The sequence below is a fragment of the Falco biarmicus genome, chromosome 3 (genome assembly GCF_023638135.1).
Source record: "Falco biarmicus isolate bFalBia1 chromosome 3, bFalBia1.pri, whole genome shotgun sequence".
NCBI classification, from domain to species: Eukaryota; Metazoa; Chordata; class Aves; order Falconiformes; family Falconidae; genus Falco; species Falco biarmicus.
Window position 1 is genome coordinate 1014615 of NC_079290.1, and position 13680 is coordinate 1028294.

General features: G+C 42.3%; 1 protein-coding gene across 1 annotated transcript in view; it reads left to right on the forward strand.

The window, feature by feature from the left end:
- Window positions 1-4387: 4387 nt before the first annotated feature.
- Window positions 4388-13680, forward strand: part of TG (thyroglobulin) — a 161095-nt gene continuing 151802 nt past the window's right edge. Inside the window, exons 1-6 of the mRNA XM_056330821.1 lie at window positions 4388-4525; window positions 6161-6269; window positions 7163-7260; window positions 7710-7913; window positions 8270-8429; window positions 12681-12787. Of these exons, the coding sequence (XP_056186796.1) occupies window positions 4438-4525; window positions 6161-6269; window positions 7163-7260; window positions 7710-7913; window positions 8270-8429; window positions 12681-12787 (766 nt within the window). The 5' untranslated portion in view covers window positions 4388-4437. The remainder of the gene's footprint in view (window positions 4526-6160; window positions 6270-7162; window positions 7261-7709; window positions 7914-8269; window positions 8430-12680; window positions 12788-13680) is intronic.

Consider the following 13680-nt stretch of genomic DNA (forward strand, 5'->3'; position numbering starts at 1 on the left):
TTGAGGACTTCACTGTAATAGAAAACAAATAAGCAAACAATGTTAAGAAAGTTCTAGACACCCCATGGACCAGAACAAAAACCATAAGCAGCAGATGAATGAAATTGGACAGAATCTCAATGAGTTACTGATAGAGAGAAATTGATCTGTTCACAGCAAGAATCGATATGATTGTAAACATGTAACATTTCAGAGTTTTATTCTGAATCAGGTATTTTAATCATTACTTGAAGGGGCAATCTCTCAAATTTAAGATACAAGTTCAAATTCAGATCTTGGAGTAATACACTGAAACATTTTTCTAATTAGAAAGCTTATTAAAGAATAGGTTTCCTGAGTCAGACCAAATACCTAGCCAGCCCAGTGTCTTGTCTTCAGTAGAAACGCAGTGCTGGCATCTGTAGAAACATACTGACTATAAAAGATCTGTACAGATTGGTTTTTCCCTTAATGTACCTTTCACTTTGGTAAATTGAGGTTTCCTTTACCAAAATCTTTATGAAGACTGTCAGTTTTATCAATCACTGACAGCTGTCCACGAGTTTAATCAATCTTTTTTCATTCATTTCTCTCCACAACATCAGGCAGCATACTGAATTCCACAGCTTTGTTGTGTGGCTGAAGGAGTTGTGTTTGTCCTTGAACTTGCTTTCTGACTCTGTTAGCCCTACGCTGTGGCCTTCAGTTCCGAGAAGGTTAAGTATTGCATTATTGAACAGACCAAAAGTAGTTTTGTCCTGCCGACACCAGGAGCGTGGCACCCTGCTGCTGTCCTTGTGTGACCAGCAGTACCTTTTCACAGTGCATTAGCTTGCTTTCGTCAAACACTGAATTGATTCAGTATGCAAATTTATCCTTTGCACCACTACAGGTTGCAGAACTGACTTCTGTTTGGGGTTTCAAAACAATCTGCATCTCAGATGTAATGAGAAAGAAATATTTTTCTACCTTGCATCACTGTGGTAGTATTAGAAGGAGAAAAAGTTACCTGTAATAGATAAGGAAGAAAAAACATTTTACCTGTCCTAGAAGTGGTTCATTTCTGCAGGGACGAAGGCAAATTCAAATGTTCTTATGTGAGCTTCTTTAGGTTCTTTTGTCACCAAAGGCACTTTGCTAGCTGGTGAATTGTAATACAAAAAGTTGAGAAGTCCTCTGCCCACTCTTCTGATCTAGCCAAGTTTAGTACAGAAGTTACTGGAATTTCATCATTCTTTCAATCTGAAGAACGTCATGCATGAAGCGACTGAAATTTGTATTGGCTGGTAGAGCTATGCTTTTTTCCTTGTCATCTTTTAATTTTGCATCGAATGAGAACTGAAAATTTAATCGGAGATGATAGAGATTATCAGGGCTTCACAAGGTCTTGTTATATTTGTCTGTGCCAAAATCATGTGAAGACTGAGATGTCTCTTGCTTCAGAAGAAAGGTTCCAAATGTAAAACAGTTCTCTATCTGTAAATGTGGTGTTACTTAACAAATGGTGTTAGTTTATACTTTTACATAGTTTTCTTACAAAGTGCGAGAGGATTGTCCAATATTAGTGATTTATTTAACACAGAAAAGCAGTTTATTATTTAAACAATAAATGAACTCATTGATATGGGCCTAATTTGACAATGTTTTCTGTTCTTAAAATTCTTCCTTCCAATTTGCTACCTCATGTAGGAGGCTCCTTCAGGGTCGTTTCTTAAACTAAGTTTGACTTCTCAGGTTCGAGTTTTATTTGGGTGAGAGCAACTTTTCTGTGGGTATAGAATTTTATGTATTTATATACAGGAACTGTTGGGCTTTTCGATATGTAAAAATTGCAGTTTCACAAAGTCTTTTCTGCTAAGAAAGTGTATGCAAAACTGGAACGTGAATAAATGGTTTGCTTCCTTCTTGAGGTTTGTGATTTCAATGTTTCATCACACTGGCGTTTTTCTTTCCCCCTACAATTATGGTCTACATTGAGTAGCTTTTTGCCAGTGCATACAACAAATAAAACCCTCATTTCCAGCACTAGAGCAATGACTTTGAAATGTTAATTTTAAGGCCATATTGGTCACAGGGACCTTTTCTGCTTAGTCCTTTTCTCACTTTCATTGATAAGCTAATTTAAGATATGCTTCCAACTTTTCTCAGGTGCTAAAAGTAGAGGGTAATTCAGTTTTCCCTTCACTGAAAGTCATGCAGTGAAGCTTTTCTTGATTTGCGTTTGACCAGCCATGGAGGACAAGTGCCTTTTTTTTCTCTTGACTAAGGTGGATTGCACATATTGCTCTGTAAACTACTAATTTTTTTTTTTTCTTGTTAATCCACGGGCTATTGCATCCCATTGAACTTGCGTGTACCAAGATGCCCATCTTGGTTTGACGTACATCTAGAAGTGGTTGAAGTGATGCCAACTGCCGAAACTCACTTTCTCACTTTGTTTTTTAAGAGACTTTTAAGACTTGGCTGTTCTTCCCAACTTGCATAGTTCAGAGGTTGCTTTCTGAGTGTTTATGAAGGAGATGAAGTAATCTTGGGCATCGGCGCTATGTAGATATTGCAGATTTGTGCTTGTTAGTTATAGTGCTTTGATTCCTGTCTGCCTTACTCTGTTACCAGCTACTAATAGTAGCAAGAAGGAAAGTGAACAGCAACCTTAATGAGCTCGCTTCTCTCCCCGTTTGCTGTGCAAGGAATCTGAATGACGTTTTTCTACCAACTTTGGAAAATGGGACTAAGTCAGTCTCACCTGCACCCCACAGCACACACTCTGGATATGTGTCTCAGTGGCTTGGAAGTGTCATTGTCCTTGTAAGCACTGATCCTGCTGCCCCCAGAGAGCCCCGGGCACCGGGCTGGGCTGTCTCTTGTTGCTCTCCTCTAACTCCACACCACACTGAGGATCTGGCACAAATCTGGGGCTCCTGAAGCATGCTTGAGTCAGAAATATGTGTCATGGTCAAACTTTTCATCCTTCCTAATACAGCAACCCTAGTGCTAATGCTGGTTATTCTTTGTTTAGTCGGATTCCTTTGCTCTGCGAGTATGTTTCCTTACAAATGCTATGTCAGTCCAGAAATTCATTTTCTTTCTATGCCTGCTTAATCAGGGATGTTACAGGACTTTTCCTCTTCATGCCTCTGAAGGTTGCCTTTTTTGGTCTGTCCTCTACACTGTACACATTCTTCATCTTTTCCCAGCTTTATCTTTCTGTGGGCCATTGACTTTCCTCAAGTCCACAGCAGATTGCGTGAAAGTAAAGTCCAGATATAGTCTCACTCATTTAAAAAAGACTAGTAATGCTAAAGCAACCTTGTATTGCTGTTTGAGCTCATTTTTACCATATGTATCATATGCCATAGCACCACAGTGACCTACAGCCCACACTGAGGGATGCTTGGATCGCTGTTGGTACAATCTTGGTCTGTAAGAGAGTATCAGTAGAATTGTTTCTAGACTGTGTAGCACCCATGAGTCGCAAAGTGCTGCTGTCACTTTTTCTTGAAATCAGCTTAAGTCCTGCCTCAGATGTGTGCTTCTGTTATCATTTAGCTAATTATTCTGGGCCCATTTGTTCAACCACCTCTGCTTTTGTGACAGTGAATTCTCATAATTCCAGGTGCAAGTAAGTGCTGAGTAACAATCACAAGAGGTGGACAAGTAAGAACTGATACTCTGGAACCAACGAAATAATATTTCTGGTATGTTTTAGGTTGAGGATCCTGCATGTAATTAGTACTATGAACCTTGATAACATGCTTAATAGTCATACTGATCTTATGCTTGGAGGATGAAGCCCAAGAAGCTATACTGCTTCCCATCAGATATTTGTCTGTATTAAAGTGTGTGGTGCAAGTGGGAGTAAAAGCAAAAGGTCGAGTGCATTTGGCTCTGACTCTCAGTTCCCTTCAATAGAATGGATGCAGCTCCACTGACTGTTTTTTCACTTAATAAACAACCACATTATGCATTGTATTTACTCCTAGTGCTACTTGGAGGCCTAACTCTTGTCTGTCCCTCCAGCAGGCTAGGCTCTCTAGAAACAGATGCAAAAAGGTACTGCTAATACAAAACACAAAGCCTGGTTGCACCACACTGCAGGCGAGAGTCCGAGCTCTGGCCAGCACCGTGTCAATGTGCTTGATTTGCGTGTTGGTTAAACTAAGTCCCTAAGGTTAAACTCTGCCACCCCCTGTGCCTGCTGCCACTTGTTCTCCTCTCCGGTGAGCGGGCTGGGTAGTGCTCCCTGGAGCAGGGATGAGAACTGGCTGAGGAGAACCACGAGGGCGGTTCCAGGTGAATGGGCCTCTTGTGGTTTTCTCAGAAGCGTCGTATGCGTCACTTGCCCAATTTCATGGCCAGTCTACCAGCACATAAGTGAACCCATCTGTGCGACGGTTGCTACAAAAAGGCAGGTGAGGGCTACCAGGGTGTGCTGGGCAGCCTCACTGACAAAAGGGGATGGAGCTCTCCCATCGCAAGATGGGCTCCATCCCGTTTTGCACCCTTCTTTGCTGCTTTATTAGCACAGCAGCAGCCAACATATTTGGTAAGTACGGTTGTTCTTTTTCTTTGCCTGTGTCCAGTAGTGACTGTGCTCCTGTGACCTTTGTGCTGCTCTGTGTATTATTCTGATGAAGTGTGTCATGATCTTGAATCTTGCACGCTACAGACTTGGCTAGTTATTGTGTGTTGTGCAAGCGGTGTACAGGCTCCAGGTTATATGCTAAGCTGTAAGGATCTTGAAATGGTCAGGGTTGTCCGAGTTCAGTGCACCTGGGTTTTGGGTGGAAAAAGATGTTTTCTGGAAGAGTAGGCTGGGCTAGAGAAGGAACTTGGGTAAGAAAAGGTGGTGCTGCAGGGATGTGAATGTCCTAAGGTTATATCTTCTACTTGTACGTGCAATGATCTAATTTAGGCTTGAACCTTAAGATACCGAATAGTCTGTCATCCCCAGTTCTTTGGTCTGAGTTTGATAGCCCTGCACAACAAGCAATTTGAATCACTGACTTAATCTCTTAACTCAGATGTCTTACGAGGCCCCCTCTAGCACTGTGCACAGAGACACCCACACATTCCAGAGCAACTGGCTCGGAGTCGCATTTGAGATGAAAATAGTGAGTCTGCCTACATGTGGATGTATCAGTCAGCTCACCTGAAATCCTTTTACAGTCTCGTAAAAATTTTCGTGTTGGCTTAAGGTGACACAGTGAAAACTCTCAGAAACAGAAGTGATTGAGAGGTCATAGGTGCACAGGAACCATCTGTGGTTAAAGAAGTCCCTGAGCTGCAAATTGTTGGGGGCTGAAAAGTGTTCAGAATACTTATGATGTATTTGCGTTACCATGTGTGGTCACGCTCAGACCAAATACTGGATTAAATGAACTTTTGGTCTAAATTGCTGCAGCTATGGTTTTGTTTGTTTATCTTATAGAACTACTTAATGGAATTAAGAGCATGGCATTCAATGGATTTTGAGGATGGGGAAAGTGTCCAATCAACTAATCTGTTCTGTAAAAAAACCCCACACCCCACTGAATTTCATCATTCTCCTCAAACAGCATCCAAATGTGGTTTTGAAGTTGACTTGAGTGTTTCCTTGCTAGAGGGCTTCAGTAGTTGATCACTTGCCCTGTAAAATTTGAGACGTACTTCTAAAATGAATGTCTGATGGTAACTGCTAGACATTGATTCTTTTCAGGTCTTTCATGAGGTTAAGAAGAAATACCTTTCCTTTTGGTGGAATAGTGAGTGACTTAGCTTCAATAAAGAATAAATACTCAGAAACAATAACAGTGATGTATGTAGTTATGGCAAAGGGCTGTTTTGTGGTGATAGGCACAACTAATTCTGAGTAATTAAAGTATTCCAGGTACCAGAAAATGATAGCTAGAGCTGAAGTGATTAACAGAGCTGAGACTACTTAAATACAGGCCTGGGAAAAGGGTTCATGAGCATCTCCATCATGTGTGTATCCTGCAGCAGACAACAAACCAGCAAGATTTTTCAGTACCTCCCTGTGCTGTCCCATGCAGGAATGTACAAAATGAGCAATGGGGAGACAAGCAAGGAGGGTCCATGAACCTGGGGCTGCCACCACACAGGGCTGGTACTAACAGGGTTTTGATAAGAACAGGCTTGTGGGGAAACCACCCTTAGGCGTTTGCTTTCTTGCTGCTTTCAGAATACCAGACAGATTCCCAACCATTGCGTCCATGTGAACTTCAGAGGGAAAAGGCTTTTTCAAGAGGAGATACCTATGTTCCTCAGTGCTCAGAAGATGGCCAGTTCAGGTAATTCATCCCTGCTATTATTTGGCTGTTCTATACAATGTGACCTTTCATTACTAATGAAAGCTTTAGCCTCTGTTTTGAACAGCCGCTGTGTCAGTGGACTGGAGGGTGAGGGGTGCAGGAGACTTGAAATGACTTCATTGAGCCATGGTGCAGATCCAGCCTCTCCTGAATGAGTCCGCTGTTGCTGGAAATAATCCCTGGGTTAAGAGGTCAATCTAAGATTAATAGGCAAATCCTAGCAGCATTATTTGTACGTTAAATATTTGGTGCAGGTTATTGTGAATTGTTATCTTCCTACCCATGCTCATGGGTGCATGGTCTGCGATTAGTGTGCTAGATGGCACAGCTGAGCCAAGTTGACTTGGCCAAGTTATCCACCCTGCTATAAGTGGCACAGCTGGACAGTTAGATTTCCTTCTAAAGGTCTTAAAGGAAATAAAAAGCACATGGAGAACAGTGATTTAGAGAGCAGCATGTTGCTTGAAGATGGAAGAAGTTAATGAGTTAATGCTGAGGGGAAGTACAGATTGTCATGTTATCTGCTATTTTCTTACTGTCATTACCTAGGGTGGAGACCTTGACCATTCTAGATTTAACTTAGAAAATGTCTCAAAATGTGTGGTAAATCTCAAATACTTAGACTTAGGATTCTGTCCAATCTACTTGCTTCTTGAATGACTTAAAGTCACTTATCTGCAATTCCTGAAGAGTTCTGAGAATTGCTAGAATTAAGAGCTCCCATCAGGTAGTCTCACCAGAAACACAGCCCTTTATCATTCCATTATTTAAAGTACTTGAACTTGTTTGGCTTGCTTTATGTTTTTGTCTATGTCCTGTACTGACTGAGAACACTGTCACTGAGAAAATAAAATACTTGTGATCTCCTTCAGGACGGTTCAGTGCAGTAGGAACGGTCTTTCCTGCTGGTGTGTGGATGTCAATGGCATTGAGGTACCTGGCAGCAAACAGAATGGATATCCCTTGTCTTGTAAGTTACAAGTTTCTGGTTCTGTTCAGATTGGGTAAAGAACCATTTAAATGTGCTTATGAACTGCTGAAATCAAATCAAGTCTTAGATGGACTCTAGTTTATTGTAATTTGCTGAGTCTTTCTAGTGGGAGTTCTGCAGTTTCTTCAGGGCTGATCACAGACATGTGATACACCTGGATGGGCTGTGTTTGCGAAGGTCACCATAATGTAAATCATGAAAGAAAGATCAACTTAGTGTATTGTCTTTTGAGTTGGAGGACTTCAACCCCATTTGTGGTGGGTTTCTCTATACCAATTTTCACAGCCTCAGGTCCATCAATGTCCTCATGCCATGTGGGTGGCAGAATCAGAATTTGCAGCTCTGAGAAAACTCAGATGTTGCCTTAATAAATGATTCAGTGCCCAGCAATTACCTTTGTCTAACAGTACCCCTTTCTGCTATTACAGGCTTATCCTTTTGCCAGCTGCAAAAACAGAGGGTCTTGCTGAGTCAATACATCAACAGCAGCAGCATCTCCTACATCCCTCAGTGCCTGGATTCAGGGGCTTTTGATGTGGTGCAGTGTGACACAAAGCTGGGCCAGTGCTGGTGCGTGGATCCAGAAGGAATGGAGATTTATGGTACCAGGCAGAGAGGAAAGCCAACGCAGTGTAAGTAATATTTAACAAAACTGTGGGGTTTGTAGGTTTGAAAGGTTTGGTGTGAATGATTTAAATGTGGTGGCAGATCAGGAGCTTGGACACTGCAGCCTACACTTATCCTATAGAAGTATAGGTGCTTAACTGGTACATTCAAGTCCTTGTTTCATAGACTCATAGAATATCTGAAGTTTAAAGGGACCCATAAGGATCACAGGGTCCAAGTCCCTGCTCCTCATAAAGACAAGAGGCACCTAGGTGTCCACGTTCAGTGTAATGAATCTAACCCCTCTTCAGACCATGGGGTGGCTATTCAGCTGTTTGTGGGATGTTAAAACACAATAAACATTACCTTTGTTTCCCATTAGGTCCGGGGAACTGTGAGATCCGAGACCGCCGCATTCTGCACGGGTTTGGGGAGAAGAGCCCGCCACAGTGCTCAGCAGATGGAGAGTTTATGCCTGTCCAGTGCAAGTTTGTCAACACAACAGACATGATGGTTTTTGATCTTCTTCATAGTTATAACAGGTAAGTGCACAGGCTTCTGAACCAGAAAAACAATCCTTCGTACCTCAAGTCACTGTCTTACTGGCTTTTTCTTCTTTTCCCCACACGAAGCCTTTCTTCTCTAACTGCACTTGATGCTTTTTTTCTACTAATGAATGGACCAAGTGGAAAAAAAAAAATAAAAGCCTTTTTTTCTGAATTCTTCTTCTTTTTAGAGAAAACTGATGTTCTCTCTCTGCAGTCTAACTAGTGTGTCCTCACATAGCAGTGGATACCACATTACAATCTGTATTTGGAAAAGTAGCCAGGGCTACTTTTCAGACAGAAACACAACAGAAAATGAGACAAATGCACAAGGAACAGAGGAATTCAAATGTATATATGAGGTAGCAAAGATGGCTCCATATGGGAGATGAAAGCAGATGGACAGACAGACAAGTGGCAACATGCAAAGAGCAAGTTCCACATGATGTTGGGAAACTCTCATCCATTTAGGCAGTGCCAGGGTTGCTCACACAGGTGAAACAGCAAGTGATGAACGGGCGTGCTGACAGATGACTGGCTTTGGGTGGTTGGAGATGACTGGGGAAGACTTAAAAATGCTGGATCAAATCCTTGTCCATGGGAGCAAAAAGCCGCTGTTCTGTGGAGGAGTTGGGAATTAATGCTCAGGTGGAGAAACAAGGGGTGGGCAAGGGGAGTTTGTTTTGACGCAGATGTTCAGACTCTCCAGAGAAACCTTTTGGTCTCTTGTTAAGTGCTGTTATCATGGTATCTTGGTCAACACACTTCTCTGGTGGAGGGCAGTGGAGTAAATGTAATGTTCCATTCTGACTTGGCTCTGTAGTAGCAAAGGCATTTTATTGTAAATGTCAGTTTTGCTGGTTTTTTTCTTTTTTCTTTTAAGCAAAACTGAAAGGCAGGCCCAAATGCACAGTGCAAATTTGCCAGAGCTTTGGCAGAAGTTATTTTGGCAAAAGCAAACTAATCTGGCTTTTTTTTGTTGGCCTGTGGAGTGTGGTAATTCTGAAAGAGCAACTACAGAGGTGAAAGCAATGCTTTGATTTGATGTGTTTGGTTTTTTTTTTTTTTCTCTCATTGGGAGATTTGTTTGCAAAGAACTGTGAGATTGGGCTTTTCTTGTGTCCGTGTCATGTAATTAATCACAACAGGATCATTTCATTCCCAGCTGTCTACCTTTCCAATTATGGCATTGACTTAACCTATTACCATCATACCTGAGTATCTCAGGTCATTAATATATATATTTTCACACTATTCCTGCCTGAAATGTCATTATCCTGCCCCATAAACAGGGTTCCAGAATACAGAGTTGAAGGGATGAGTTCCAGAGCAAAGGACTATGGCAGAACAGGGATTTAAACCCAGAATTTATGTTCTTGTAGAACCAGTGGACCAGCTTTCTTTGGTTTCACAGATTGATTTATGAAATCTGGACATGTCACACTAACTGCATTCACAAATTGTTTCCCTACACACTCTTAAATATTTCAGAATAAATCAGTATGTTAAAAAAAGAAATGGAGAAATTCAGAAGCTTAGAGCTAAGACCTTCCCAAGGGGAAGACTTTTTGGAAAGAAAGATAAGCCCAGATTTCCTACCTCACTCTGGCAACTTGGTTGCTGTTACTTCTTTTGTACAAACTGTGCCCTAGTCCTGCTTGGATGGGTAGCTGTGTAGAAAGTCCTGTAGAAGACTGATGGGAATGATGAAAAAAGGAAAAGTCAAGGAGGATCTTTTCCTTTTCTTGCTACAATTTTCATCAGACCGAAAACCTTGTGTCAGTGCCTGTCCCAGCTCACTGGAGGTTCTGCCCTATTATCTATGATTTCATCGGTAATGGGGAAAAAAATATCTGTTTTTTCCCCTCTGTTTCTTAATAGTCAATGAGAAAGGCAGCTATAACTTGAGCTGCATGTATGAAACACAGAAGGGGTTACTTGCAAACCTGCTTTTGAAAATCAGTTATGAGTTGTCTTTGCTGGAAGCTATAACAGTTTGAAGAAAACGTCAACAACCTCACATTTATTTACTTACCCATGTTTTTGAGTGTGAGCATTCTTGTTGAAACAGATGGATACACTATACATTTATCCACAACTTAAATGTAGTCACCTTTGCTTTAAGCCATTGTTTTGGATTGGGTCTGGTAAACGAGGTGCTTTGTGTTATTGCTACTCGTCTTGAGGGCTGTAATTAAAAAGAGGCTGAGAAATAATAAAAAAAGTGATAGGAAGTGAGTTTTCCAAGTAAGATGAGAAAAGTTCTGTCCTCTTGTTTCTGTGGGCCTAATTTATATCTGTTTCTACTTTATTTAGCTGTACGCTCAACGTGGAGCAAAAATAACCAGCATGAAAGGATATGACTACACATCCGCCACATGTAAAAGTATAATTACGTATGTGACTTCTCAACGTTGAGGGTGAAAGCAAGCAGCATGCAGAATATTTTCATTGCGTCCTGTTTCACTCAACTAGGTGTTGAGATGCTGAGGTGATGAGTTCCAAGGCCATGAGCAGTGCAGAGGTCTGCCTTTGAATGCATTGCTCTCCTAAGAAAAGGTCATATTCCTGATTGGGCAGTGGTTACTGCGTGATAATTCAGGGGAGCAGAAGGCTCTTGAGGTATCCCAAGCTCTCTATGTTTGCATGTAAATTGAAGACCATAGAAAGATGGCATTTAGGTGTTTATATCTTAAATTCCATTGGTTTAATGCTGGCAGAAGTCCCTTTGTGCCCTGAAGTATGACATTTTGATTGTTTTTAGCATGCTCGTGTCAGCAGTGGAGTAGGATTTTATGATCCTAAGTGAAGGGAGTCCATAGGCTTTTAATTTGAAGACGTGGAAGAGTGCCAGAGGGAAGCAGCTCTATGCAGGGATGTGCAAGCTGTGAGGCAGGAGAACTGCTGGGTTGCCAGCCCCTTCCTCTGCCCAGGGGTTGCTGCTGCTTCATGCATTGCTCAGCTTGCACTTCGACGGGCTGAGGAAGCAGCAACATCTTCAGCTCTCCCGGCAAGAGGTGACAGAGCACTCGGCCAGTCTCCTGAAGGTAGCAAAGGCCCCTTGCTCCACTCCTCTGACCTGAGCACTGACTCTGAGCCTGACAAGTGTTTTGCTGTTTCTCAGGGCCCCCGCAGACTGTGGATGCTGGAGCAGCCCTGGGGCTGCGGGGCGCTGGCATTGGTATCGAGGCTGCTCATAGTCCCAGTGCCACAGGGTCGCTGTCAGCTGCGCTGGCACGTTAACCTCTTTCCCAGTGGATCAGGGCCTAATCCACCATTACTCCTACTGCTGAGTCTCCTTCCTTGGTAAAACCCTGATTTGTGTCCTTGTCCGAATGTCTTGAGCAGAAAATTCCACTTCCCCTTTGCTAGATATCCCAAATAAGCCACATGCAGCTGGGACACCAGTCCTTCATCGTATTTCAGGGAAAGGTATGCGTCTGTAAAATAATAGGATTGTTTTGGAACTTGGCACTTTGAATCTAGAAGAACTTAACTTCTGTTTGCTTGGAGAACCCCCAGAGTGTCTGTCACTTAAGATCACATTTATTGGTTTTTTTTCTAACTGACCCTATGAAGTTTCCTTCCTGAATCATTGCTTTGCTTGAATCTGGCTGTTCTCATTCCTAGAATATTATACTGGAAACTAACATCTCGTTGATCTCCAGAAGAGTCAGTCTTACTCGTCATATGTTATAAACTCCCTTCTCCTTAATCTGTTGAGCCATGCTCTGAAAATGAAAAAGATTAGTGAGGTTTTTATCAGCTTTTGTGCTTAATTCTATGCAGAAAGTGTACGTAGCATGTAGGGAACAGGAAGCAACCTGTTTGTTTAGGCACTTTGCCATCTTGTGTAGATCTGTAGGAGCTAATGAAAGGGTGTTGTAGTAATATTAAACCAACATTGGTCTGTTTTATACTCTTTGACAGGCTTTCAAAGATGAGAATAGAATAGAAAATGGGTGTTAGATACAGAAGCTGGGTACCTGCTTAGGAAGAGTCAGAAATCTGTCTGAAGATTGTTCTGTGTTTGTTTAAAAAACGACATTTAGGAGACTTGTCAGCCTGCTGCAACACTGATCTGGGCCACATCAGAGCCTGGTTGCCACAGGGGGACCAAAGGGTTTTGTCATGGCTTTGCGCTCTGCAGACAGCCCTACTGTACCTGTCTGGGAGGGAAGCACAGATGATGCTTTGCTGTTGTCAGTGGCCTCCCAAGTATTCACAGGAGGCTGCTTTTCCTTCCAGGCTCCCAGGGGCTTTCCAAACACTCAGCTCCTTTCGGGAGGCATTCCCAGAGGTCTCTGGGTACTGCTACTGCGTGGACAGTCTGGGGAGAGAGTTAGCAGACACTGGTAAGTACCCTCCAGCATCTGATCCTGTAATTTGAGTGGCTTTGAATTCCAGAGGGAAAGGACAAATAAAAAGTATCAGCTCATTTGGAACTTCATTTCATTCTTACAAGGGGTAAGACCACTGGACCAGTGTAGTGCTCATGGGAAAGGCTGGAGCTTAATTACTGAATTCCCACCCTTAGGAGCAGCACTTTAGTCAGTATCAAGTGGAGTTGCTGCCTGGGAGCTAATTCTGTCCTCTTTGAGGATGGTGGTACAGGATTTCTGAGTGTCCAGCCTCTGCCTGCACTAGAAAGTTCACGTTCACTAGAAGTGTCACGTTCAATAAGTCCAATTAGCAAATGCAGGGGAGTATAAAGGGCCTGGAGACCAAACTATTTTCTTCTTGCTCAGGTAGAATCATGAAATGGGTTGGGCTGGAAGGGACCTTTAAAGATCCTCTAGTCCAGCCCCCCTGCTATGAGCAGAAGCATCAGATGGTCCTTCCTTTTCTCTCAGAGTCAGGATAACTTGTAGGCATGTTAATAGGTGATGGGACACTTTAGAAGGGAGAATGTTTTTTCCAACAAGGTGGAGTGAGGACAGCTTCCAGCTCCTCTTCCTTAGATACTCTGTTTTAAAAAGTAAAAAAAAAAAAAAAAAGGGGTGGGTGGGGAGCGGAATGCAAAGCATGCTAGCTTAAACTTTAGATGGTAGATGAGAACTTCAACATTTAATTCTCACAAGGGTGAGAAATTCTCAAAAAAATTTGTGCACTCAGGGAAACCACTGCATTGGATGTCTTTCTGTTATACAGCTGAAACAATTGGGAAATTTTTTTGGTACCGTCAGTTTCCAAAATTGCATCAATTGCTGTACTGCAGACTCAACCTAACAAAACCACAGCACAGTGC